Source organism: Aethalodelphis obliquidens, unplaced genomic scaffold (assembly GCF_003676395.1).
Source record: "Aethalodelphis obliquidens isolate GAN/ISIS:26980383/991018 unplaced genomic scaffold, ASM367639v1 scaffold6, whole genome shotgun sequence".
Lineage (NCBI taxonomy): Eukaryota > Metazoa > Chordata > Mammalia > Artiodactyla > Delphinidae > Aethalodelphis > Aethalodelphis obliquidens.
Window position 1 is genome coordinate 22,938,745 of NW_020837950.1, and position 27,269 is coordinate 22,966,013.

The 27,269-nt window shown below is 36.8% G+C and overlaps 1 protein-coding gene across 1 annotated transcript in view; it reads right to left on the bottom strand.

Annotated features, from left to right (window-relative positions):
- Positions 1 to 27,269, bottom strand: part of STIM2 (stromal interaction molecule 2) — a 171,491-nt gene that overhangs the window by 21,220 nt on the left and 123,002 nt on the right. Inside the window, exons 4-7 of the mRNA XM_027103201.1 lie at positions 13,140 to 13,251; positions 8,829 to 8,944; positions 5,753 to 5,930; positions 5,053 to 5,230 (exon numbers count right to left, since the gene is read on the bottom strand). Of these exons, the coding sequence (XP_026959002.1) occupies positions 5,053 to 5,230; positions 5,753 to 5,930; positions 8,829 to 8,944; positions 13,140 to 13,251 (584 nt within the window). The remainder of the gene's footprint in view (positions 1 to 5,052; positions 5,231 to 5,752; positions 5,931 to 8,828; positions 8,945 to 13,139; positions 13,252 to 27,269) is intronic.

The following is a 27,269-nucleotide window of genomic DNA, read 5'->3' on the forward strand; positions in this document are numbered from 1 at the left end:
GGAAAGAAAAGGAGGAGTGGGAGAGAAGGAGACAGAGGGAGGGAGGGAGGGAGAAAGAGGGGTAGAGGAAGGTGGCAGAGGTTAGAGAGAGAAAGAGAAATTTCTCTTTTTAAAAGATATTTAAACTAAGATTTTTTAGTACCAAAATTAAGACAAAGGCAATTTGAATTATGCTCTTTGTAAACATCTTTTTAAATCACAGTCTAAAACAATATTTCTAACATTAAAACTAAAGCTGAAGTTTTTAAGTACCTCTTAAACTCACTAAGCAAGTATGTAAAGCCAGAGGGTGAAAGGGAGCTTGCATATATCTTAGGTTGCAATACTGCATTTTTATATTTTATAATAGCCAGACTCACTGACAGACAAAAACCCAGGGCATGTACAAACTGAAATGGATTACATTTTTTGTATTTCTTTGTTTATGGACAGGATATGAAGAAGTATCCAAAATAGGGTGAATACCTGTTCTACTACCCCTTCTAGTGTTCCCCAAAGACCTTGCTGTAGCTACCTAACTATACACCCATTTTTTTAAAGTAATTATACCATTTTTAAAAAGTTTTTCAGACATCTTTATGGCTAGTTATTTCTCATTGTTATGAGCATATCTGCCTATTATAGTCTGTTTTATCACCTCTATTTAATTTTTTCCTGCTTCTCACATACCAAAAAGTTGATAAATTAGCATATGCAGACCAAGTGTAAATTTCGAGAAAACAGATTCTGAGTGAGAGTCTTCTTGATTTTTCCATGGGAAACTATGAATAGCTTCAGTGTCAGAATGTGGAAGTTTTTCTTCTAGCCTCCCTTTAGGGGAGCCAGACAATAAACAGAAAACTAAAATGCTTAGTGTATGAGGTGGTATTACATGCTAAGGAAAAAACTCTTAAGGAAAGTCTCACTAAGAAAATGACACAGAATAAAGAGACAATCCATTGTAGGAATGATTCACTTAAAAACTAGCAAGAGCTCAAGCTAAGGATGTATAAAGATACATGATGGGGCTTCCCTGGTGGCGCAGTGGTTGAGAATCTGCCTGCTAATGCAGGGGACACAGGTTCGAGCCCTGGTCTGGGAGGATCCCACATGCCGCGGAGCAACTAGGCCCGTGAGCCACAACTACTGAGCCTGCGTGTCTGGAGCCTGTGCTCCGCAATAAGAGAGGCCGTGATAGTGAGAGGCCCGCGCACCGCAATGAAGAGTGGCCCCCGCTTGCCACAACTAGAGAAAGCCCTCGCACAGAAACGAAGACGTAACACAGCAAAAATAAATTAATTAATTAATAAACTTCTACCCCCAACATCTTCTTAAAAAAAAAAGCTACATGATGGAATTTATGAAATTACATACACACACTCAAGACCTTCAGACAAAGTGACAAATGAACCATGGGGCATCCTGCTTCTGGAGCACCATAACCACAAATTAATTTTCCCCACAGTTAAGTAAAGTAACTAAAACTTCATTCCTAAACTAATGTGCAGAAGAACGTTAGATCTGATCAAACCCCATTTATTTAAATAAACCTTATCATGTGCCAGAATAAACTAAATTAGAGTACTAGACACAAATTTCTGATAGAGAGAACAGCTGCCAGATACTACAGGAAAAAAATGTAGAAAGGTATTTTTTAATACTCTAAAACTTCTAAAAAGTTTTCTAAAAACTTTTTTTAAAACTCTAAAACCGTCAGACAGGAAGTAAACAATTCAAAATATTAACAGGAAGGGTAAAACAGGACTTACTCACTTGAGACGAATCGTAAGCAACACTTGCCTGACGCGACTCCCTGTGCAATGTGCTTGGGACAATACTGCACTTAATAAGACAGTTGGCAGCGTGTGTGGCGTCCCTGCTAATCTCTCAAGAGAGAATTTGAACTCAGGTCCTGTGACATGGAGTTGTATATAACACTACAAAGTGTAGGTCACAGCCCCTTCTTCTCACAAGATTTTTTTTTTTTTTTTTTTTTTTTTGCGGTACGCGGGCCTCTCACTGTTGTGGCCTCTCCCGTTACGGAGCACAGGCTCCGGACGCGCAGGCTCAGCGGCATGGTTCACGGGGCCAGCCACTCCGCGGCACGTGGGATCTTCCAGGACCAGGGCATGAACCCATGTCCCCTGCATCAGCAGGCGGATTCTCAACCACTGCGCCACCAGGGAAGCCCTCACAAGATTTTAAAGCTAAAATTTCTATACAGTTTTCATTGACAAAGATGTATACAGAGAATCTGAACAAATTCACTCGTGTTTTTCTCTTTAACCATAAAGATTTTCCTTAATGTTATATCCATAAATTTGTTTCCCCAAAACACATTTAACATAGAATTGATATAGTTCTAGTATAAACTGAGGCTGACCAATGTTTTGATTGACTGTCAAATAATGTCTCAAAATTTTGGAAATTCTGACCTTCCAATAACAGCAACTATTTTCTCTGCCATTATTCTTAAGTTTATCACTTGATCTGAATTCCAACCCTCAGTCTAAATTAACATTGTTATTTACAGGGAAATAGATGCAGTGAAAATTGAGTAATTAATAGGTTTTACAAATGATGAATTATTAAGTTGTTTAAAAATACAATAATTATTTATATAATTTTTGTGTTCTAGGAATAAAACAGCAACAAGTAAAAACATGACATCACAGAAGAAAGTCTAAATATCTGAAAACCTGGTTTCTGGACCAACTTTACGATTTATTACCTCTGTTTCCTTCAGCAAGTTCTTTACGTTCGGAGACTTACTGTTGCATGTACAACAGAGGTACTATGACTTGCCCTAACTTTAGGCTTCTTGAGACTTTAAGAACAAAATAATTTATGTGAAAAGTATTTAAACCACACAAAATATAAAGCAGTACTATTATTCACCCAAAAGCTTTTGTTTAACAGAAAATAACATTATACAAAATATGTACCAGATCTTCCTGCCTTCTAACTTTGAGAAGTTGATTACCCACTCGACAATAATACTTCACATAATACTTCAAACTATGTGGAACTGTGGATTATGTGACATATGTAAATTAATTTCCCAGTTAAACTTACTTTTATAAACAAAGCTTTTAATAGCAGTATGGGAAAACATGGACTTTGGAATAAAACACACATAATCTTGCCTTTGCCACATAATAGCTGTGTGACCTAAGGCAAGTTATTTAACCTGTACACATCTCATCTGTAAATGAGAATAATGTCTATGTATAGTGAGGATTAAAATTTTGCAGTGATGTGCCCAGCATAAAGTTCTGGCACAGAGTAAGCACTCATAAAATTGTGTTTCTTATTACTGTAATCATGTTGGACAGAGTTTTTTTAAATACCCAGTTCTCTCCTTTAAACCACCTCTTACTCAGGATCTCATTAGGATTATTACGTTTGTGCTGGGATGTAGTATCATAGTAATCTTAGGGTCTATTAAGGGATGCAACGTCTCTATGTCCCAAACCCCAGACTAGAATATTTCTGATTTAGGGGTCCTTCTTTATATTGTGTCTTTTTCCCACACTGTGAGGCAGTTTCCTGTAAAATACTGCTACCAGTTTATGTCTCTATAGAAGAATCCCCACTATTGCTTTCTGATTTGTTCTTTCTCATCTGCAAAGTTCAGGAAAACAGCTAACAAGCTTTTTAGTTTATTTAGTACTGGGAACAACCAAGAGTTGAAGTCTGGGTGGGAACAGGCACAGAGTTCTCACAGGAAAAAAGGATATAGTATCTAATTCTTGGACACAGTATAATTTGGCTATGCCTTTTTTGGTAATTGGGTATGCCTTTTTTGTTAACTCCCTGGTTCTTTACTACATTCTACATAGACAAGGTCTGTCAGGTAAATAGGACCAGACTGCAAAACAGGTCTAGGAGTCAACTTAAGAGAACAAACCCCTTACAGGGAAAAGACCCAAAAGACAGGTATCTGGGGTATGAGAGAAAGAACAGTTAACTGTTAACAAAAGAGATAGCTGCATTCAGTCAGACAAAATGACAATCTTGAAGGAATTAGTAATGTACCCTGAACATTTCCTCATGAGTTGAAACTGAAACTCATCCATTACATAATTCTTACTTAGCACTTGATTGAGAAGACAACAGTGCATAAAGCAAAGTGGGAGGCAGAATACCTAGGTTCCTGGCCCTGCTTTACAACCGAGTCACTCTCTAAACTTGAACAAGTTTTCTCGTCCTCATTTTGTTCCTCAACTTCTTTATCAGTAAAGAAAGGGTAAGAGTCAGAAGAAGGAGATAAGACCATGGAAGCAGAGGCTGGAGTGACATGCTTTGAAGATGAAGGAAGGGGCCATGAGCCAAGAAATGTAGGCAGCCTCTAGAAGTTGGACAAGGCAAGGAAACAGATCCTCCCCTAGAGCCTCCAGAAGGAATGCAGCCCTGCAGACCTATTTTAGACTCTGACTTCAGTAACTCTAAGGTAATAAATGTGTGTTGTTTTAAGCCCCTAAGTTTGTGGTAATTTTTAACAGCAGAATTATAAAACTAATACATCTGCCTATAATTAAATTCTCCCAGGACCTCCCCACCTTTTCTGAAGGACTGTGCAATGCCTGAACTCCATCCTGAGTAAATGCATAGTAGAAGCAGATATTGAAAAGGACACCTTTTGAACAACTTCAGAATTTGTAGCAGATTATGTTCTAAAACCATTTAACAGGATTCAAATGGATGTTTAATAGAGATTCTTAACATTTGCAGAGAACTTTAACAGTAGATATACTTTACTAGGTTACAGTCAGAAACTGAAATATACTACAGTTGTTAAATAAACATCTTAGATTCACTCAAGTCAATTAACATGGCATGGGATAGGACTTCATGAATGAGTGAACATGAGGGTAACTTTTTCTTTTAGTTGGTACTTTGTTTTTTGCTAATGAACTTTGACCAATGCTAACAATATAGACAGATGACTCTTTTATTAACTAAGGAAGAGTATATGATGGAACTAAATGTAGGAGATTGAATGAAACCCAAAAAACTCCTCAGGGTAGCAATACAAATATCCTCACAAATACTTTTTTAAAACATAAATACCTGTTCCAATTCCTGCTCTGCATACTGACGTCTACTCAGTTCACATTCAGCTCCCTCCCTTAGCTCTCTCAGCCGACAAGCCTCTTCCTTTGCGTAATTGATTTCATCCATCATTTTGCGCTCTAGATTTTGCTTTTCTACAGCAACATTTCTGTTTTCTTCCTGTGCCTTTTCAAGCCTTACAGAACAATAAAAATGAAAATTCCTCACAAAAGTTTCCAAAATTTCATTATCTTAATGAACAATAAATACGTATCAAGCAATAAGACACATGTTTCAATCAGAATTCACAGCATTTTCTATTAATCTTAAATTTGGACAACAAAAACATCAGGTAACCTACTATATAGCTATTTTAATTTACATTGAGCTAAAAATACAAGATATAGAAGGGAAACACTCTTCAGGAAGAAGCTTTTAAGAAATTCATAATTATTTAAATCATGTTAAAAATAAAATTTAACTTCACTTATAATTCTACCTATATTTGATTTATTTCCACTGGTCTTCTGCCCATTTATTCCCTAGTGCATACCTTTATAATAAATTTGTAATTATGACAATATGATACTTTTCTAAAAACATGAAATGAACTCCTGATGTATGTACCAACCTAAATATAAATGGTAAGCACATGCCCATATTACATATTCACAAACTGTATCTTCCCACAGTTTTATAGTCTTTTTTACCTACTCACCTCTCTTGTAAGTCCATGAGACTTTGCTCTGCGGTTTGTAAACTCTCTAAGTCTTTCATCATTTTTGCAACATGTTCTTTTGATGTCCTATTCTGCGTGTAAGCAAACCAGCACCCGCCAACACCAATTACTATAGAAACTGTGAGGATAAAATCCTTCATCCAGTTATGAGGAGGGCCTACGAAGACAATTACAGATGGTTAAGTTAATCTTTGAGTATCATAGAATCTCAGTACACAGAGCCACTTATTTTAAAAAATAGTAGGTATCTAAAAACAAAACAAAATATGAAGATGTCCCTCCCATATACAAGTTCTCCTCAAATAATCAATGTGCTTATTATAACTACCTGATATACTAGACCTACAGGAGGGCAGTGATAAACCCACGTGGATGCACCATGCCCCCTGCTGCTACAGGAGCTAGTGACAGAATTCCTAGGGAGCTCTGAAGAAGCAACAGTATCTCCAATCACATAGAGAGGATGGTCCTCTGTGGGGTGAAAGGAGTCATGAAGAGTAACACCATTACCAGCTCCCCTCCTTCAGACAAGTTAGGCAGCGGTCATGCTTTGATACACAAACTGAAATCCTAATCATTCACCAAAAAGCAATTTCCCAAGCACACAGCCATGTAACGAGATTAATTAGTGATTCTCAACCAAGAGTGATATTCCCTCCAGCAGACATCTGAAAATTTTTGCTTGTCATAATTTGGAAGGTGGAAGTAAGGGTGTCTGTTATGGGTATCTAGTAGGTGGAGGCCAGGGATGTTCCCAAACATCCAATAATGCGTAACACAGTCTCTTTTCCTGCCCCCAGTCTGGCGGTAACAAAGAATCATCTAGGAATTATCCAGCCCGGAATGTCAATAGTGGCAAGATTGAGAAACCATGGGTTAAATGATCATAACTAGTAACGTTTTAGGTGGTTATCTGCCAGAGAGATCTGGGTTACTAGAGGGAAACATCGGGATCGCCTTCCCCTGTGGCACACCAAGCGTGACAGTAACCCCTGACATTTTTTCTGAAGTGAGGAGCCGGGAGCCAGGCCTACTGTCCTCAGTAATACAAACCACAGCAACCGCTAGGCAAATAATTTCCTAGTTGATCTGAGTGTGGAGGCTCAGTGGGGGAAGACATGATAACTAATACAATATAATGTGTTATTTGTTGAAAAGAGATACAGTTTTTCAGTGAAAAACTGCCTAACTGCCCACACCTCCAGAAGTAAGGAGATACTCTGCATGTTTGATGAGATGAAGAGCTCTATAGAAATGAAAAGTTTTCATGCTTACAAGTCTAGCGTTCGTATACATTTACATTGTGTGATAAACAGCATGTTCTATGCCAGAGACTCTCAGTGTTTCATATTTCAAGAGTGCACGCCCTCACCTATAGTGAAAGAGATTCACTATTCACTCTTTGGCAGAAGGCTAAAGTCTCAAAAGGATTTATTTTTATTCTGCCTTAGACTGAGAGGTTCAGCTCAGGCTCTAGTCCAAATATAAGCCTTGTTTAGGCTGAACTATAATCACCAGGAATAACAATAAACAGATGGACAAGTCTCAAACTGTACAGTAAGTACCACAAACTGGAAAAGATTTCAGTGAAAACTCCTTTAAAATGTATTTCTGTTCACTTGACACTGCTAATTTTTTATAAATCTAATGTGGGTGTTCCAACTGTAGGGCTCATTCACTCAAATAATAATTCTAAGACAAACACATTAAAAAGGTAACGCATCATTAACTTCTAAACTGGTTTGTTATTAAAACATTTGTTTTCAACATTCTTTGAGACTAGTTTGGTTTCTTTTCAAATGATAATACTGTTTGGCTTAGAGAGTGGTTTGTTCTTGGATTAATAAAATATAAATATTCCTGACCAGTTTGTATATAGAGACAAATTCTATAGTCTAATTCCTATTTTCACCAATCATTCACATGAAAAAACTAGATCGAATCTCACAGAAGACAACCCCCAATAGATTCAGTTGAAAACTTAGGATAAGGAAAAGGTTAGAAAGGGTATCATCTTTATGGAATGCTTGGCATTTCAACAGTGTTCTATTTCATAGGGTTTGTAATTTCCACCAACTCTCACAAAGGAGAGTTCCAGCTGTTTCACCAGCTGCCCTTTTAGCCTGAGCCAAAAAAGAACCACCCGTAAAGTCATGGAATCCATCCAACCACTCCAGTAACCCTTTACTAGCAGAGGCACCCCCAACATGGTATTATAGAAACCTGCAAGTCTCTTAACTTCAAGAATTGAGGTAAAATTACCATTCGTTTCTTAATTTATAATTTGTGAAAGCCATTTTTCTTGGATTAATTTTGCTATCCCTTTTTAGCTTCTGAAAAATAAAATATAATTCCTCTAAAATGTGTACTCTTCAAACATTTTTCCCCCAAAGCTTTCTGAAATTTGAAATTAAATGAAGTAAACATATTAAACTTCCCTTCTGGGAAGAAAGTATTCCTCTCAAGGTAAAGAAGAACAAGGTTCACTTTCCTTACAAATACGACAAAGCGATTTCTTAAATGTTCTTCTTTAGAACAATCAAATAACATTCTCCAGCTTGTACTTCTGCCAGAATAGTCTGTTACTTTGTACAGTTTCAAGCAGGCCTCTAGGGCCTCTGTTTTTGATCTGTATCTTAAAAATCCTTTTCCTGGTAATTAATAAAGTCAGGTTAGGATTTATTACTTCTTGTTATCAAGATGGTTAGACTGCAACTTTTTTTTAAGGACTCTTCAGTGAATATCCAGCTATAATAACATCAACATTAAAACTGCTGTAAAGAGCTTTAAATCTAGAAATTTAATTCTAAATCATCAACTAACATATAGTTTTTACAACTTTCTACATCAGTAACCAGCTTTGAAAATTCCACACTCCGTATTTCAATGACAGAAAATCTCACCCTATAAATCTTTTAAGATAGTATTACATTTCTTTCATAGCTAACAGAGGATTCTTCTTGGCCTACCACATTTCTTACTTTTTCCTTCTTTAAACAACAATGGATGATCTGATTATTCTTTCACACCATATTTTGTGAGAGAGAATACTAACGCGTTAGAGGTCCGAACAAAACCACATCCAGCGCCTTGAGCTGAAGTTTCTGTCTGTGACTCCGATCACTGATTTTCAACTGGGAGATCATAAATGAAGGTTCATGCACTGCTATCCTGTTCATTTAAAAAATACATATATATTAAAAATATTACTAGTATGTAAATTTAAATATTTCAGCAACATACTTAACACTTTACATATTAGTGATGATTACTTTAAGAGCTCATCCTGTGCAATTTAACACTTTATTACATGTATCGAAAACCTTTTCAGTGAAAACTCAGCAGTGCAAACACTCCTGTATGTTAATAATTTAGTTGCTATATTGATGTTTTTGTTTTCTGTGGTTACTTTATGCTATAACAATATGATTTAGAAATTTATCAAATTCAAAATATTTTATAAGCATTAATTACCTCTGGCATTTTACTATCATTTCATAAACAACAAGAAAATTGTAAGTAATTTACTGAACATAGCAGACTTTCAAAAATCATCCTCAATTTAGATCATATTGCTTTTCTTTATAAATATCTTTTAAAACACCTATACCTTTACATTCTAATATTTAAACTATTTAAATGTTAAAGTCCACTGAAGTCATAAATGGAAAGTAAAAAGTCATCGCTGGCTGGGGGAGTAAACTGAGGGACTGATGCAGTAAGAAGTATTGAACCATTTCATTAGCAATGAAGAAAGTATGCAGGGTGCCGAAAGGCACAGGTGAAATAAGGAAATAAAATCACTCTGTTTTGGACTTCAAATCCAAGTATCCCAGTAGTTAAGATTTCTTATCAACCAACTATGATGCCAAGAAGAATCTTAGGTTACAAAGCGTAATAATAATAATAAAATTGTTAATAACAATGACGATTAAAACAAGCATGTACGGGCTTCCCTGGTGGTGCAGTGGTTAAGAGTCCGCCTGCAGATGCGGGGGACATGGGTTCGTGCCTGGTCTGGGAAGATCCCACATGCCACGGAGCGGCTGGGCCCGTGAGCCATGGCCACTGAGCCTGCGCGTCCGGAGCTTGTGTTCCGCAATGGGAGAGGCCACAACAGTGAGAGGCCCGATTACAGCAAAAAAAAAAAAAAAAAAAAAAACAAGCATGTACTACGCGCTGGGTACTGTGCCAAGGGTTTTTAGAATTCAAAGAACCTATAATATATGTAAAATTGCCATTTTATAGATGAGGAAACTAAGGTACTGCGAGGCTGAGTAACTTGCCCAAGGTTACTAATTAGTAAGAAGTAAAGCAGGGATTCAAACCCAAATGTGTATGATCCCAATGACTGTACTCTGAACCACTACATTTTATTTAGGAAGATTTCAGGTTACAGAAATCCTATGAGGTTTCTACAAAACTTTAGAGAGTAAAGAACTCTAACTTGCCCTATAGAAAATGCCTTCCCTCATCATCTCTGCAGGTAAACTTTTGTGTATGCTCCTGTTACATCTTCAATATGACACTTATCAAAGTGCTTGAAGGCAAACTATGCCTCATCTCTTTATCCCCAAACCTAGCATGGTGCTTGGCAAAAGTAGATGCTTGATAAATGTTTATATAACAGATGAATGAATGCATGGATGGATGCATGAATGAATAGCAATACTATCGGTAGACTAAATTTAAAACAGACAATGAGATGTAGTAAAAAGGAAACTATAAAACAGAATTTTATGCAAAGTTCTATATGAGCCCAGAGGTGGAAGCAATTCTACCTGAGTGGGTGAGGATGTCAGGAAAGTTCACACAGGTCTGAAAGGAATGAGGAGGCATGTGTCAGGTGAAGAGAGCCTTAATATAAGCTCTGGTAACAAGAATTACAGAATATAGAAAATACAATAAAAGTCTTAAAGATAACCATGACATAAAACTAACATAATTTTACCTACCTACTGCAGATGTAACAATATATTTTAATGCCACAGAAAGGAAACAAAATAATGAATTATTGTAGGTATGTGTACATCTGGAATATGTAATACATTTTCTTATACATTCTTATAAATAGCTCTTATATCTACAGTTACCCTACAAAAAAGTTTAAGTTTAAAAGTTGTGAAGTTAATTTCTATTACCATATAAAAGTTTTAAGCTTTTAAATGGATTCATCTAATTTCTATTACCATATGAAAGGGGCTTGATGAAGGCTATTCCAGTTTTCCTTTCCCCTCCATTCAAACAGCCTCCAGTGGGCTGACCTGAAAGCTGAACTTCCACATTTATAAGCTTTTCTTCTGTAGTAACGTGTTCACTATTTTTAAAAAAACTGATCTTTTGATTAAGTGTGTGATGTTATCTCAACAATTCTACCAGAATTTGAGGTAATCTCTGATAACCTTTACTTAAACAAAAGAAAAAAGTGGCTATAACATTTATGGTCAAAACATCAAGCAGCCTGGGACTTCCCTGGTGGCGCAGTGGTTAAGAATCTGCCTGCTAATGCAGGGGGCATGGGTTCTATCCCTGGTCCGGGAAGGTCCCACATGCCACAGAGCAACTAAGCCTGTGCGCCACAACTACTGAGCCTGCACTCTAGAGCTCGCGAGCCACAACTGCTAAAGCCCACGAGCCACAACTGCTAAAGCCCGCGCACCTAGAGCCTGCGCTCCGTAACAAGAGAAGTCACCACAATGAGAAGCCCGCACACCTCAACGAAAAGTAGCCCCCGCTCGTCACAACTAGAGAAAGCCCGTGTGCAGCAACGAAGACCCAATGCAGCTCAAAAAAACAAAATCAAGCAGCCTATTTTATTTCATATTGTTGTTATATAAAGAAACTTCCCAAAAGACAGGATAAGAAAAATTCTATACGTTCCAGGGTAACACAAACAACTTGAAAAACCCTAATCCCATCAATGCTCTACTATCCTGTTTTAACTTAGAAACTTGTCTTATTTAAAAGCAAGAACTTTATTTTATTTTTTTCCCTTCTTTTCAGCATCTAGTTGCACCATGAACATAAAAGACACTCAATATGCACTTGCTGATTTGACTCTTAACTCCATAATTTCATCATTATAGTCATGTGCACAGTAAAATCAGAAATACTGACGTTGATTTTCAGAATACATTTAAGAAGATATGAAAACTTCCAACTTGATCCAAAATACAAACTTCAAAGCAACAAATGCCTCTTATTTAAATAGGATGTGTAAGTAAATTGATTAGAAATATGATATGCATATAATAATTAGATAGCACTATGAGAGACTTTTTTGGTACAAGAAACAATCTAGGTTGGAATGGAACATAAGAATCTCGTAAGGGTCAATCTCCAGTGGAATTATGCAAATTTTAACATTTAAATCTTTAACAATTATTAGGTTAGCTAATGGAATTTTTAAAACATAATTTAGAAAAGTAGTGACAATTAATTCCAGACATCTAAGGAATAAATTGGCATCCTATACTTTGGTATCAGATCTATCTGTGTTCAAATGCTACCTTGGGCAAAATATTTAACTTCTCTCTGACTTGGTTTTTTCAATCTGTAAAATGGGGTAATAATACACTGTACTTCATTTTAACCATGAAGCTTATATGAGATAATATACAGTACCTCTATGTAATATACATTCAAAAATCGTTGTTATTACTTACAATTTATTTATTAAACTTCATTTTTTTGAGGTTTAACATATGGTCACTAAAATTAAGAGTTGTTATTAAAAGAATACCAATTAAGACTAAGGATCTGTACATTAATCCATTCAAATAGGTCTTTTCATAAAGGTGGATCCATATCAAATGAATAAACTTTTGTTACATTTACAACGGGGTCAGAGGTTGGTCCTTTGTTTTTTGGGGTTTTTTTGGTTTTTTTGGCTGCATTGGGTCTTCATTGCTGTGCACAGGCTTTCTCTAGTTGCAGTGACTGGGGGCTACTCTTCGTTGCAGTGCACGGGCTTCTCATCGCGGTGGCTTCTCTTGTTGTGGAACACGGGCTCTAGGTGTGTTGGCTTCAGTAGTTGCAGCACGCTGGCTCAGTAGTTGCAGATCGCAGGCTTAGCTGCTCCACAGAGGCTGGCCCTTTGATGTTATCTAAAAAAGATGTAGTTGACCTACCTTCTAATTTTCAAAATTACTTTCCTTAGGAATAATTTTTTTAAAAGGCCAGATTATTTAGGCAAGAAAAATTGGTTAAAGCTCGCAAATTCACACTGTACAGCTATCAAAGAATGGATATATTTATAATATTTTCTTTGAGCACTTAGCCACAGAAGTAACTTGTAGATTTTGCTTTGAAAAGTAACATTATTCTCCAGGAGTACAAAAAATACATTTGAATAATAAAGACCCACCTGGGAAGCGTTGTTCCTTTGACGTTATTGTCTCTAAAATTCTTCTCATATTGGGGTAGTTCAACAAATTCTATCAACCACTGAAGCGTGTCCTCAAGGGTCCAATTATGAACTGCAAAAGATGAAAAGAGAAGGAATATTTTAAACACATCTGCTTTCAGAATTTATATAAATTATATATATAAACTTATATACATACACATACGTATAACAATACTATAACTTCAGAGGAAATAAAGATGTTAGACTGAATTTTCAATTCAATTCAATCAATAATAAGTACTACAATAATATGTAGCATTCTATGGAAAGCTAAAGACAATGGAGACATACCTCCTACCCTTAAGGGCTTATAATCTAGAACAGAGAAGACACATAAAGGAAAAGATAAAATATTAGCATGGTTAATTCTAAAACAAGCATCTATGCAAAGTTTGAACAGGACGAAATAATCCACTATTTCCCTGGTTGTAAACTTACCAGATATATATTTATTCTTTCATTTAGCCATCCATCCATATAATATTGTAAACCTGAGTATCAGGTTCCATTCTAAGCACTGGGAATATGGCAATAAAGAAGATGGATAAAGTCCTTGCTCTCATAAAACAAACTCTTTTGGGAGTGGGGAGGGGCAATTAACAAAAGGAGGAAGAAAATAGGAGGAAATTTCAGATAGTGATCAGCTATTAAGAAAGAAAAGATGTCAGGGTAAAGTCTCTCTGAGGAGCTGTTACCTGAATTAAGACCTAAAAATAGCAAGGAGTCAACATTGTGATGATCTAGGAGAAAAAATAATCCGAACACAGGAGAAAGCTGGTGTAAAAACCTTAAGATAAGGAATGAACTAGCTGTGTTTGAGAGAAAGAAAGTAGTCAGAGGGGACAGGTCAAAAATACTTTCAAAAATTCTGGATATTTTTCTAATTTCAATAAGAAGAAGGAGACGTAAATAATCTATGTTTTTAAAATATCACTATCCAATGTGGAGAATGAATTGTGAGAGACAAGACTGAAAACAGAGAGGAATAAGGAGACCATTCCTTCCATAACTGTCCAAGCAAAAGGGGTTATATTCCCTTGGACTAAGGTGCTAGTAGAGGATATGGTGACAAGTGGTCAGATTCAGGACATATTCTGGGGAAAATGCTTTCAGATGTTCTGATGAACTGGATGGGGTCTGATAGCTAGAGGAAAGTCAAAAAAAGTACGAAGAGTGCTGCCACTAACTGAGATAGGAAAGAATGAGGAGGAACAAACTGGGGAGGCAAGTAGGGGCAGGTGATAGAGGTCGAAAGTTCTATTTTTAGACATGTTATGTTTGAAGTATGTATTAGATATTTAAGTGCAGATATACGTAGCAGTCAGATATACAAATCTTAAGCTTGGGGAAGAGTGAGGTAAGGAACAGAGATATAAATTAGAAGTCATGAGCATACAGATGGTCTTTAGACTAAATGAAATCACCCAGAAGATGTGAAGATAGCTGTTAATGGATTCTAGGAGATTGGTTCTAAATCATGAAGAAAAGAATAGCTAATGTTTCTTCTCCTAGACACTTTTTTTTTTTTTAAAGAAGATGTTGGGGGTAGGAGTTTATTAATTGATTTATTTATTTTTGCTGTGTTGGGTCTTCGTTTCTGTGCGAGGGCTTTCTCTAGTTGTGGCAAGCGGGGGCCACTCTTGGTCGCGGTGCACGGGCCTCTCACTATTGAGGCCTCTCTTGTTGCGGACCACAGGCTCCAGACGCGCAGGCTCAGTAGTTGTGGCTCACGGGCCTAGTTGCTCCACGGCATGTGGGATCCTCCCAGACCAGGGCTCGAACCTGTGTCCCCTGCATTAGCAGGCAGATTCTCAACCACTGTGCCACCAGGGAAGCCCTAGACACTTATTTTGAGTTAAGCCCTTTATATGCATTTTTTCCTTTAAACCTTAAAAAAAAAAAAAAACTTATGAGGCACTAACATGATTATCTCCATTTTGGAGATAAGAAATTGAGAAGTTAATGGGACCAAGATAGCAGTAGCTGAACTGGATCTGAACCCAGGCCAACTGACCTCAGGACCTGATTCTACACTACTCTAAGAGCAATAATATTAAATAATAGTAGAGATATAAGCAAGCAGTTAAACACTGGAAGCAACTCAGACATTTCTGTTGATACTTGAAGAGTAGGAAGAACAATGATAAGTTTATCCAAAGGAAAGGATGCAAATGTGCTTAAAAAAAGAGCTCCATATTCGTCTGCATTTCATCTGAGGGTGTGGAGAAACAAAATGCTTATAGATCACAGAATAGGCCAAAGGAGAGTGAAGAAAACAAATGAGCAATAAAAGCAGAGATGGGAATCCATCTGTGATAAATCTGAGATAAGATCTTTCTGATTATGAATTAACTTTTGCAAGCAAAGCTTGGGTGTTAGCAATCTGCCTTTTTCATTAAGTGTTCTTTAGAGGAAAAGCTTAATTAACTAAATCATAAACAAAAAATTAACAAAAATTAATTTTTAAATTACAGATGGTATTTGATAATTTTATACTGAGACAAAGCTTTGACTATATTTTTAATGATCTCTCTTTCATGTGTTCCTGCCATAAGCTTGGGCATGTGCCTGAGGTTGCTGTATCCATTTAGCCAAATAACTTAGAATAAATATCAGCCAAAGGTTCAGGCCCTGGGTGCTTTCCACTGAATTTAATACATGCAAAGTAGCCTTTTTATCTTAAGTTTCTTCCCATCCAAGATGAACTGCAGTGAGAATTGCCTTGCCTTGACTGCCAAGAAACCGACGGTGCAGCTGCACCTCACACACCCACACAAAAACCTCAGCCAAGAAAACAGGATAAGATTCTCTCTGTCATTTCTATGGCTGTTCAGCTGATCAAAAGCAAAAGTCCCTGATCTAAACACTCCAGTACATCAATTCCCAATGAACCAAGATAGAAAATAAGAAAAATCAAATGAAAAATAATACATGTTTAAAGTACACAAATCCTAGTATTACTCCATCTAATAAACAGAATATTATAGTAGTTCTAAAGTAATTTTCTTTTCAATGAATCTGTAAAACTCCAAAATTCTAACACAGAGCACACATTTTATTTTGGTGGTGGGGGGAGGTTTATTTCTTCTTCTTGTGCTATTTGGTTTCTTTGGTGATGCCTAGGAAATACCTTCACTTCTCATGAGCAGGAGCTGTATTTTATATTAGCTTTCTATGCTCCAATTACAGTAAATTGTCTTTCAATTCTTAGGACAGATAATATACTATGTCCTTCCTCAGAGCCTTTGCTATTTCCTCTTTCCTTTTCTCTATCCTTCTGACTCATCTTTGCCTACTTACTTTATGAAGCCTTCATATCTCAGTTAAAACTGTAATTCCTCAGGGGAGCCTCCTCAAACATTATTATATGATCATATATCACTCTGTACTTTTAGGCATAGCATTTAACTAATTATAATTATTTATTTGTATGATTATTGTTTCAACATCTGTTTATACCACTAAAGCATAAGTTTCTTGCTCACCATTCTAGCCCTAGCACTTGGTACACAAAAGGCACTAAACAAATTATCTATTGGATCCTCTTGAGTAAACAAAGTAGAGCGTGTTTAATTGAGAAGTATTATGAAAATCTATTTTCATATTTTAGAAAGGAGATTCAAACAGAAATAAGAATCTGTATGATAAATTTTTGATGGCAAAGGAATTATTCATTTAAGAATTATCCATAAATCAACTATACTTCAATTTAAAAAAGTAAATTTAAAAAACAGAATTATCCAGCTCCTTATTATCTGCCTCCCACTGCTCTTTCACGTGTGCTGTTGCTAAATACCATTCCCACCAGAGGGCGGGCAGAGAAGGATATGATACTCCTTTAAAAATACAGATTTTTTTAATCTATCTAAAGCTACAGAAATGTCAGTTTCTACATTGTTAACTTATATTGTTTCTGCTAGAAATTGTGGCCAGTGCCATAGGTTGGTGTCTTTGAGTGATTTTTGGCAATTTATTCCAAGACCAATAGAAAGAACTCTGGAATTCAAACAGACCTGATCCTAGTCCCAGATGTGTCACTAACTCATTGTGATATCATAGCCAGATTATTTAACTGTGACTCAGTTTCTCAACACACACACAAAATAATGAAATTGAGCTAGACCATCTTTAAAATTCATTTAAATTCTGTTTTTATGATTTCGTTATAATGAACAAGAGATAACGTTTAAAATATTGCTAAACTGTTAACCTAGAACAGTAGATTATAGAATACTGAGAGGGAAAAAGTAACTCTAAGAACTTTTAGGACAGCAACAAAACCGTTCCTAACATTTACTACATGTTTATTAAACACCAGGAGATTTGCAAAACTTATTTCAAACCACCATTGCAACAACCGTTTTGAAGTAGGTATTTTCATCATCATACTGAACCTATAAGTTCATGAAGGTGAAGTTTCTAATTAGATAAAACAGATTACTAAATGGTCAAACAAGGTTTCAGACCAAGTCCATTTCTAGAATTGTCTACCACTGTACAACATTACCTCTTTAGAGTTAGGTAAGTGGTCCTCATAATCAAATGAGGCACTACAAGTAGACGGTTTATGCTCCATACTTGAAACCATATATGCAGCTTTCTAAATCTGCCATATTCCCCCATGCCACTCCTTCAACCTGGAATGGCTTTCCCTTCTTCCTTCTTTGCCAGGCTTGCTCCTCCTTAGCCTTCAGATCAGGAAGTCACTCCCCCACGAAGCTTTCCCCATCTATCCATTTCCAGATTATAGTTGCTCTTCCTTGCGCCCCTGATCACATGTACCTATATCTGCCAAAGGATTTATCACATACTCTAATGTAACTGTCCGTGCTTGTGTGGGCAGGAACTTGTTCTTTTACCTAACACAGTGATTATTAACACCATAATGCCACATTCCTTTGATATAGGATTTTATATTTTACTACACATTTTCACATACATTCTAACACCTCCAAACCACATCTGAGAGACAGCTGTTACCTCTACAGTCTATAGAGAGAACCTTAGCCAAGAGAGGCCATGTAATTACAATGTAGTTACACAGCTAGCATCTGAACTCAAATCTTCTGACTCCAAGTTCACTGCCAATATAGGTGGCTCCTGATTTAAAAGAAGAGCTCATCCGCGATGAAGAGTGGCCCCCGCTCACCACAACTAGAGAAAGCCCTCGGACAGAAACGAAGACCCAATGCAGCCAAAAAATAAATAAATAAATTTATTAAAAAAAAAAAAAAAAGAAGAGCTCACTATTTAACGTTAAAATTCAAAACACATTTTCTCATAGAAAAAAAGCTTCCAGACGTACAGTACTAATAGTAATTCAAGAGTTAAACGTTACATATGAGCAATCTGCTGTGGGTAATTGCGTTAATGGATTCAGGATTCCACTAAAGGCATTAAGTAAGCATCATGGCCTACTGAAGGCCTGGAGTAGGAACACAATAGCCCAATGGAGCTACACCAGTTCTTCGTCATGGGACTGACTCCTAGAACTTGAAAAGGGGGCTCTAATAGCCTGAAGGGTAAGATTTCAAAGAGTCAGGGGATTGAGAGCTGGAGCAGGGCTCTGGAGCCAAAGAAGTAGTGTGGGACAGGGGAGAGTGGGGACAGGATGGTGACTAGAACCAGATCTCCAGGAGATGAGGGGGTGTGGCAGAACACATTTATGGATTTTTCACAGGAACAGAGGCACTATGAGGACTCTCCTTTCCATGCTCCCTTTGCTGCTATCTAAAGGGCTCTTTCTGTAATAGGGAATGAGAATCCTGATTCTACGCCAAAACAGTTCCTCTTTCTTGCCCTTCCTACTTGCTATTGTCAATGCCACCTCCATATAATTAGTTTGGACCAACACTTTGAAAAGATGAAAAACAGCAACTGGGCCTCAGAGGAGACAGCAGTAGAAGCTATAGTAATGGGGAGAATGAAGAGTTAGTAAGGGGGCTTCCCTGATGGCGCAGTGGTTGAAAGTCCGCCTGCCGATGCATGGGACACAGGTTCGTGCCCCGGTCCGGGAAGATCCCACATGCCGCGGAGCAGCTGGGCCCGTGAGCCATGGCCGCTGAGCCTGCGCATCTGGAGCCTGTGTTCCGCAACGGGAGAGGCCACAACACTGAGAGGCCCACGTACCGCCAAAAAAAAAAAAAAAAGAGAGAGAGATAGTAAGGGCTAGAAATACCCAGCAACAGAGAGGTAAAGAATCAAGCTTTCCTGTGGCCACCCAGCAAAAGCAGCCTTCTAAAAGAGACTCATGAGTCATGCATAGGTACATGCTCAGTTGTACAAACTAGGTTATAAGTAGAAGAAACACTCCAACTGAAAGTGATCTCTCCCTCCCCTGAATTTCTATAGTACTTACTATTTCTACCAAATGGCATATCATATGTGCTGCCTTATTTTGTAACAGTTTGCTTAATTACATCTTATGTTCCTACCATACTGTAAGCTTCCAGCAGCCCAGCATAAAGTTGCCATTTAAGTATTAGCTGAATATAACTGACTTTTTTCTTCCTTAAAGAACCTGTTTTGTTTTTTGTGTCTACTTGCTATCCCATAGTGGAATGAAAGACAAACAATACTGTTTTCATGATATCCCATTTCAAAGAGAGAATCCCTGACTCCAAAAGAGGATCACAGAGACTTACAATGGAGGTTAAGGTGCTAGTTTTATTGCCATGTGTTTGACAGCTGGATGAGATGAGAATTTGTGTGTTTCCAGTCCATCTCTGCCTTAAACAAATGTTACAGACATGAACAGTGTAAAAGAGAAACTTCAGAAGATTTAAATATATGTATTTACTTGCTCATTTCATCTGCAGAAGGCAATCTTATAAAACCAATGCACCCAGTACACTTAGTCATATACTTGTATTAAGTTACAGGCCTAAAAATACAAAACAGCTTAGTGAAGTACCACGATGTGAGTTTTCATCTGTTGTATTTAATATTAAGTACATGCTGTCCTAAAAGCCTTCAAAGATGATTTGTGAAATCACCTAAATACTGTGAGGGAGAAAACTAATTTCTAATTATAAAGCATTAGTGTGCATGTACAGACATGTTAATAAAACAGTACCTAACATTTTGTGAGCACTTGGCAAGTTCCAGGAACTGTGCTAAATGCTTTACATGAATTATCTCATGAAATCCTTTCAACAACCCTATGAACTAGGTTTTAGGAGTAATATTACAACCTTGGTTTACAGATCAGGAAGCTGAGTCTCAGAGAGTATGAGTAACTTGTCTAAATTCACACACCAAGTAAGCAGTGGAGATAGGATTCAAAGCTACATCGACTTCAAAGCCCCAACTCTTAACCATTATGCACTTCCTCCTCCCCTCCTCTGCATACTGAGAAAATTTCAAAGCCACCATCAGCTGTGTCACACCTTGCGTATAACAGACACACCATTTACATTTATTCTGCATTTCATTTCTTAATATCTCCTACTACTTTTTAAAAACTGCTATCTTCTAAATTTATGATAAAAACATTTGTAATGTTCTTTTTTTTTTTTGCAGTACGCAGGCCTCTCCCTGCTGTGCCCCCCGCCCCCACCATGGAGCACAGGCCCAGCGGCCATGGCTCAGAGGCCCAGCCGCTCCACGGCATGTGGGATCCTCCCGGACCGGGGCACGAACCCGCGTCCCCCGCATCGGCAGGCAGACTCCCAACCACTGCGCCACCAGGGAAGCCCTGTAATGCTCTTAATGTTAGGAAAGCAACTAACATTGCTTTAACAGTTTCTTTTGGGAAACTAATGTATTTCAAAGAAATCAACTTGTGATATTTTAATACAGTACCATATAGCTACATACAGTACAGTTACTACACACTTACTACTTTCTATTAAAGTATGAAAACTTCTTTATAAGTAACAAAAGGTGGGTCAGGAAGGAGAAATAAGAAACATTGTTAACAAAAGTAACTATACTTAAAGTTGGCCATATGAAATGGTTAGTAAAACAAGTTCTATATTTTGAAGCTACTCTGATACACAAGCTAAAAATTATTTGTTGTTTGAAAAATATTTGAATTACTGGCATGTTTATGTGACGTTATAATTTCTAAAATATAGGTGCAGACCAGTATTCACAGCTTCTCTAAATTCAATTTCAACTAAGAATTTTAAGTTACAAAAGCCGCAGAAGTTCTTACAGTGACAGACAATTTATCTGGGGAAACTGCAACTAACCAAAGGTTCAACATAGCAGGACTTTGATGAAAAGCAATTTTAACTAAATGTAATATAAACATTAAAAAAACTAACTTTTTAAAATATAAAAAATGAAAATGTTTAAAGCTTTCCACACTTAATCTCAACTCAGGCGGTTTATAGACTTTGTGGTATCCGTTCTGAGTGAGACTTCAGATGATCAGCTGTTCAACATAGTCAAGAGAGGCTTATCTTTAGAACAGAACCAGCACGTGAGCGCCTCATCTGCACAGTGGTCAGTGGGGCATGTCTCTGTTAACAGGACTAAATTCCTGCACCATGCTATATTTGGACACCTAAAAGCCACACCCTGAACTTGGGAAGTCTAGATATTAGCAGATATTAGTAGGTGTATCAAAGAGAAATAAGTACACACTTTCTCTCATGAGCTCCTTACCTTTTACCATGCAAGAATTACATGTAATTTTTAGACACTCTACATAAATATTGGTAAATGTCTGAATGTTCAGAACTCAAAAATTACCAGGTGTTCTCTCTCCAACAGTGGTATAATGGACACCAAGGGAAGGCTTTAATATTTTTCCTGTTGTAAATTGCACTCTTATCATTTAAATGGAGTATACCATCAACACCTAGTTTCGTGAAGATGATGAAAGATAACAAAGACATATCTAAAAAATAGAAACTGGAGAAACATTCAGTCTCAAAGTTGTATGACTGTTCTGAAGATTAACGAACAAAATGTATGTGGAAATAACTCTTAGGAATGGTAAAACTGTTCCACACATGTCAATTATTATAATATAATAAATATTGTTACTTATAATAAATAAGTAAATTCAAGGAATTTGCTTTCTTTAAAAGTACGTCCACAAAATCAGTGGACTCAACAGCTATAAGGGAATTAAATGTTTAATTAAGTTTTCCTAAACATCTCATTACAATGTCATCGAAGACATTAGGGACTGAGTGGCTGAATCTCTGGTTATGCATCTTCCACTTTACACTCAGCCCTCAACCTTCTTTTTTTTTAAAACACTGAACTGAGACTACAAAGAGTAGTTCACATCAAATGAAAATAAGTTAAGGGCAGACAATATCTCTTATTCATCTGTATATTCCCAACATGTTATATACAATGCCAAAAATACAGCAGGCACTAAACAAATGTGGAATGGCAGATGTTTCTTAGGAACTCAATTAATACTTGCTAGATGAGTGAATGAATTACAAAATGATTTATTAACCAAGGCTGCCAGGAAAATGTCACCTTTGCATTCACTTTTAAAAAGAGTGGCATTTCTAGATAAAGCAACCAACTTTTTCAAAAGTCCGGCTAGCCTTCATAAAAAAGAAAGGATGCTACTTTTCAAAGAATATGTTGAACAACAATTCTATAATTATAATTATTATATTTACAAATGTCTGCATTAATTTTCTATTAAGATTTCAAAAATGCTCAATTTTTTTTCTCTTGGAATTTGGGAGTTTCTTCAAAATACTATCTGCACAGGTGACCTGGGATTCTTATATTCAACAAATATTTACTGAGTGCACAGTAATTACTCCTGAGCACTAAATAAAATAAACGTAAAACATCAGAGTCAAGAAATTATTACCAAGACTAACGTAAAGCTCAATGTAAGAAAATGTATTGACTTTAAGAGGAAGTTCAACAAAAATGAACACAAAGCCCAGTTAATAAATACCTTATTTCTAAAGGGTATTAAATCAAAGGCCAGCTAAAGTGGAGCTTTCACAGCTTCTTGTCACACATCTCCAGGTAAGAAGAGACATCACATGCTAAATGTGTTAATCCTTATTTCTCCTAGAATAGAAAAATTCACCAATTCCAACAGTAAAAGCATTTTCAAGATAATATTACCTAGGAACTTTGATATGACTTTTTCTAGTACATGTAGCATTTAAAATTCTAACAGTTCACAAATGCTATTAGCTGCATTTACTCGGTATATAGCATTTTCCAACTTAGGTTTCAACTACTATATAGAGTAGTGGTTTAACTCATTACTATTAATGCCAAAACAATTTAGGAAAAGTTCACTTGTTTTCTGAGTACTACTGACACAATGATTGAAACATTAAAATACTAAATAGCCTTCCCATTCACAGGAGACCTTTGTCAATAGCTAGAGTTATGTGATGAAGGAAAAATGTGAATAATGTGCTTCAGTGATAAAAATAAATTCATAAAGATGAACTCCTTAATACAATGTCACTGTATAGTGCTCACTCGACTTCTCTCCAAAGTCTTTTTTAATTCTCAAATTGCCTAGCAGTAGCTGGGTTCCATGTGAGGATGGGAAGATAGGCAGTGGTGGGCAGAGTCTGCATAATGAGGACAATGGGAACACTAGGTCCCTACAAGGCAGGCTTCTGAGTGAGGCAGCAGCCCAAAGGTGTCAAGAGACTGAATATGTACAGGGGGACTCAGCAAATTAGAAAATATATTGAAGATAACAGAGCTAGGTGTTTCATAGTCGGTGAAATGAGATACAAATAGGGAAGGAAGTTAACTACAATTAACCAGCTAGAATTAATCCAGTAGTGTTAGACTGGTATCAATGTGAACTGGTATCAGGTATCAGTGAGAACTCGTGACTTTTAATATAGAGAGAGAAGTAAATAGAGATGTGTGTGTGTGTGTTTCTTAGCTCTGTCCACTGAGAAGGCCTGGGAATAATACCTCAGTAGCAATGAGAACACCTAGTGTGCAAATCTTGGTTTCTAAATACCACCTCAACTAAAAGTAACCAGAACTCCTTGGAGAAATGGTTGTTTCCAGGGGTAGGGCTCAGAAATAACAAAATAAGCCTGGAACATCTTTTTGTGCCAGAATACAAGGAAAGCTCAAAAAATGATAGAGAAATACATGTGAAAGAATAGAAAAGCCAGCCTGAAAGGCTTCCCACTAGCCATAGTTGGGACAATTTAAGTTTAAATAATGAGAGCAACAAATCCAGGAGTCCATGCTGATATAAATGAATAAATGCAGAAGATCAATCTTCAGAACAGTCATAAGATTTTGAGATTCACTATTTCCCCAATTTCTATTTTCAAGATATGTCTGTTATCTCCCACCATTTTCACAGGCCAAGATGTTGACAATACGCTGTTTAAATTTCTTCCTTAGAGTAAAATGCAACTAATAAATAGAAGGAATGATGGAATTTGAAAAATTACAATTTGGCAACCATCAGAGTAATAAATAATTCAGGCAAAAAGCATTCACAGATGCTGAAACTAGTGGGTGAAAGTGCTATGAGGAATGTGATGTTACAAAGTCTCCACACACACACACACACACACACACACACACACAAAAGGTATTAATTACAAAGGGGGAAAAAAGTAACTTTACAGTTACAGAAACGGAGTAGACACTATCTTAATCAAGTGATCAAAGGTAACACTACATAAGACAAACTGACACCATGTGCCACTCAAAAGGATTTAACGAAAAGAATCATTTCTGTGACAGTCCAGCCCAAAATGCCTAACAGGGATCTAATCATATGAAAGCATCAAACAAATCCTAATTTAGATACAATCTACAAAATGACACTTTTGACAATTACTGGCCAAAGACATGCAAGGCAAGGAAATACTATGGAATTGTTCCAGATTAAAAAAGACTACAAATTCAGGACAACTGGGTATAATGAACACTCTTGGATCCTTTGGCTATAAAGGTCATTATGAGGATAAAAGGCAAAATTGGAATGAGGGTCTCTGGACAAAGTGTATATGAGTTCTTTGTTCTGGTCCTGCAACTTTTCACTAAATTTGAAATTGCTTTCAATTAAAAAAACTGTATTAATAATCTTTCTTTTTCAATTATGCAGGCAGAAAGTTCTAATAATTGCTAACTTCTTCATTACTTTTGTATTTTATGGTTTTCTTCAAGAAAGTATGGTAATCTTTTAACACTAACAATGATAATAGCAAATATTAGGCCCTTATTAGCTGTCAAGTATTGTTCTAAGCTCTATATATTGATTAACTCATTTAATCCTCAACACAATCCTCTAAGGTGGGTACTGTTACTACCTACATTTTACAGATGGGGAAAGTTAAAGACAAAGATTAAGGTACTTGCACAAGGGGAAAAAAATATATACTAAGTGTTACACAAATAATTGAATCTAAGAAGTCAAGCTCCACACTTTCTATGGAATATTGTCTCTCTAGGAAAGGACAGCTGTACCTTGGAGTTTCTCAAGATACCAGTAACTAAAAGATGAGAGACCTCAGTGATTATAAAGCCTCAGAATCCATAAAATGTTTACTTGTTGTTCAACATTCATTTAGTAGCAGGTTGAAAAGATGTAAGATCCTAAGTTCATAATATTGGAAATTTCTAGTACAGATTTATGACGTTTATTTAGCAAAAAACTAATAATAAACTACTACAAAAATATTTATGATACTATGGGCATCCCTGGTGGCGCAGTAGTTGAGAGTCCGCCTGCCGATGCAGGGGACACGGGTTCGTGCCCCGGTTCGGGAAGATCCCACATTCTGCGGAGCGGCTGGGCCCGTGAGCCATGGCCGCTGGGCCTGCGCGTCTGGAGCCTGTGCTCCGCAACGAGAGGGGCCACAACAGTGAGAGGCCCGCGTATAGCAAAAAAAAAATTTTGATTTTTAAAAATTTAAAAAAATATATTTATGATACTTTTGAAAACTAGACTTTAAAGAAGACCAATTCTTCTCTTAACTTTGGTTGCATTCAGGAATAACCTGAAATTTAAGTAGTTTTTTTTTTTTAGGAACATTGTGACTACATTGGTTTAAAACACTAAAACATTTAAACTTTACTATTTCACTACTGTAAAAGTAGAGCTGGAGTTGAAATAACTTTTTTTTTTTTTTTTGCCTTTTCTAATTGTCTATTCAATAATTCCCAGTTATATTTCTTTGTTCTCTTGAATTGACTTATTTCCCAGATCCAGAAGCGCTTTCCTGCTTTAACTTTTTTCTTTTTTTTTCAGGCCCCAGCTGTGTCAATGGGGAAGAAAGTAATTCTGCTTACTTTGGTGAAACAGTGTTGGAGACAAAACAAGAAGTTATTTCCAAATAATTAAATTCAGAGTTCTTCTTAAATTATAAATTGCCCTCTTATTTCTAGTGAGTAATGATTATCTATTTTATTGTTTTTTTTGTTTTTTGGGTTTTTTTGCGGTACGCAGGCCTCTCACTGTTGTGGCCTCTCCCATTGCGGAGCACAGGCTCCAGACGCACAGGCTCAGCAGCCATGGCTCACGGGCCCAGCCGCTCCACGGGCATGTGGGATCTTCCCAGACCAGGGCACGAACCCGTGTCCCCTGCATCAGCAGGCGGACTCTCAACCACTGCGCCACCAGGGAAGCCCTGATTATCTCTTTTAATGGAAGTGTTGACAAACCAAAAACCATAGAAGTGACCTCTAAGTCCTGCCTAGCCCATTTACTTGCAAAATAAACAAATTCTTACATTCCAGAAGACAAAAACCATATCTATTCATAATTTATCCATGTCTTCAGTCTACACAAATGCTACTAATAAAAATATTACACCAATTTGGTATTTCAGAGAATTCTGCTCCTTGCTTCCTATTAAGAAAAATGAAAGACAATCACAATATCAAATTAATTTCTGAAAAAATATTATCCAAATTTTTCATTAAAAAATATAGAAGGTACTTCCCTGGTGGTCCAGTGGTTAAGACTCCACGCTCCCAGTGCGGGGGGCCCCGGGTTCGATCCCTGGTCAGGGAACTGCATCCCGCATGCATGCTGCAACTAAAAGGTCCTACGAGCCGCAACTAAGACCCAGGGTAGCCAAATAAATAAATAAATATTTAAATATATATATATATATATATATATATATATATATATATATATATATA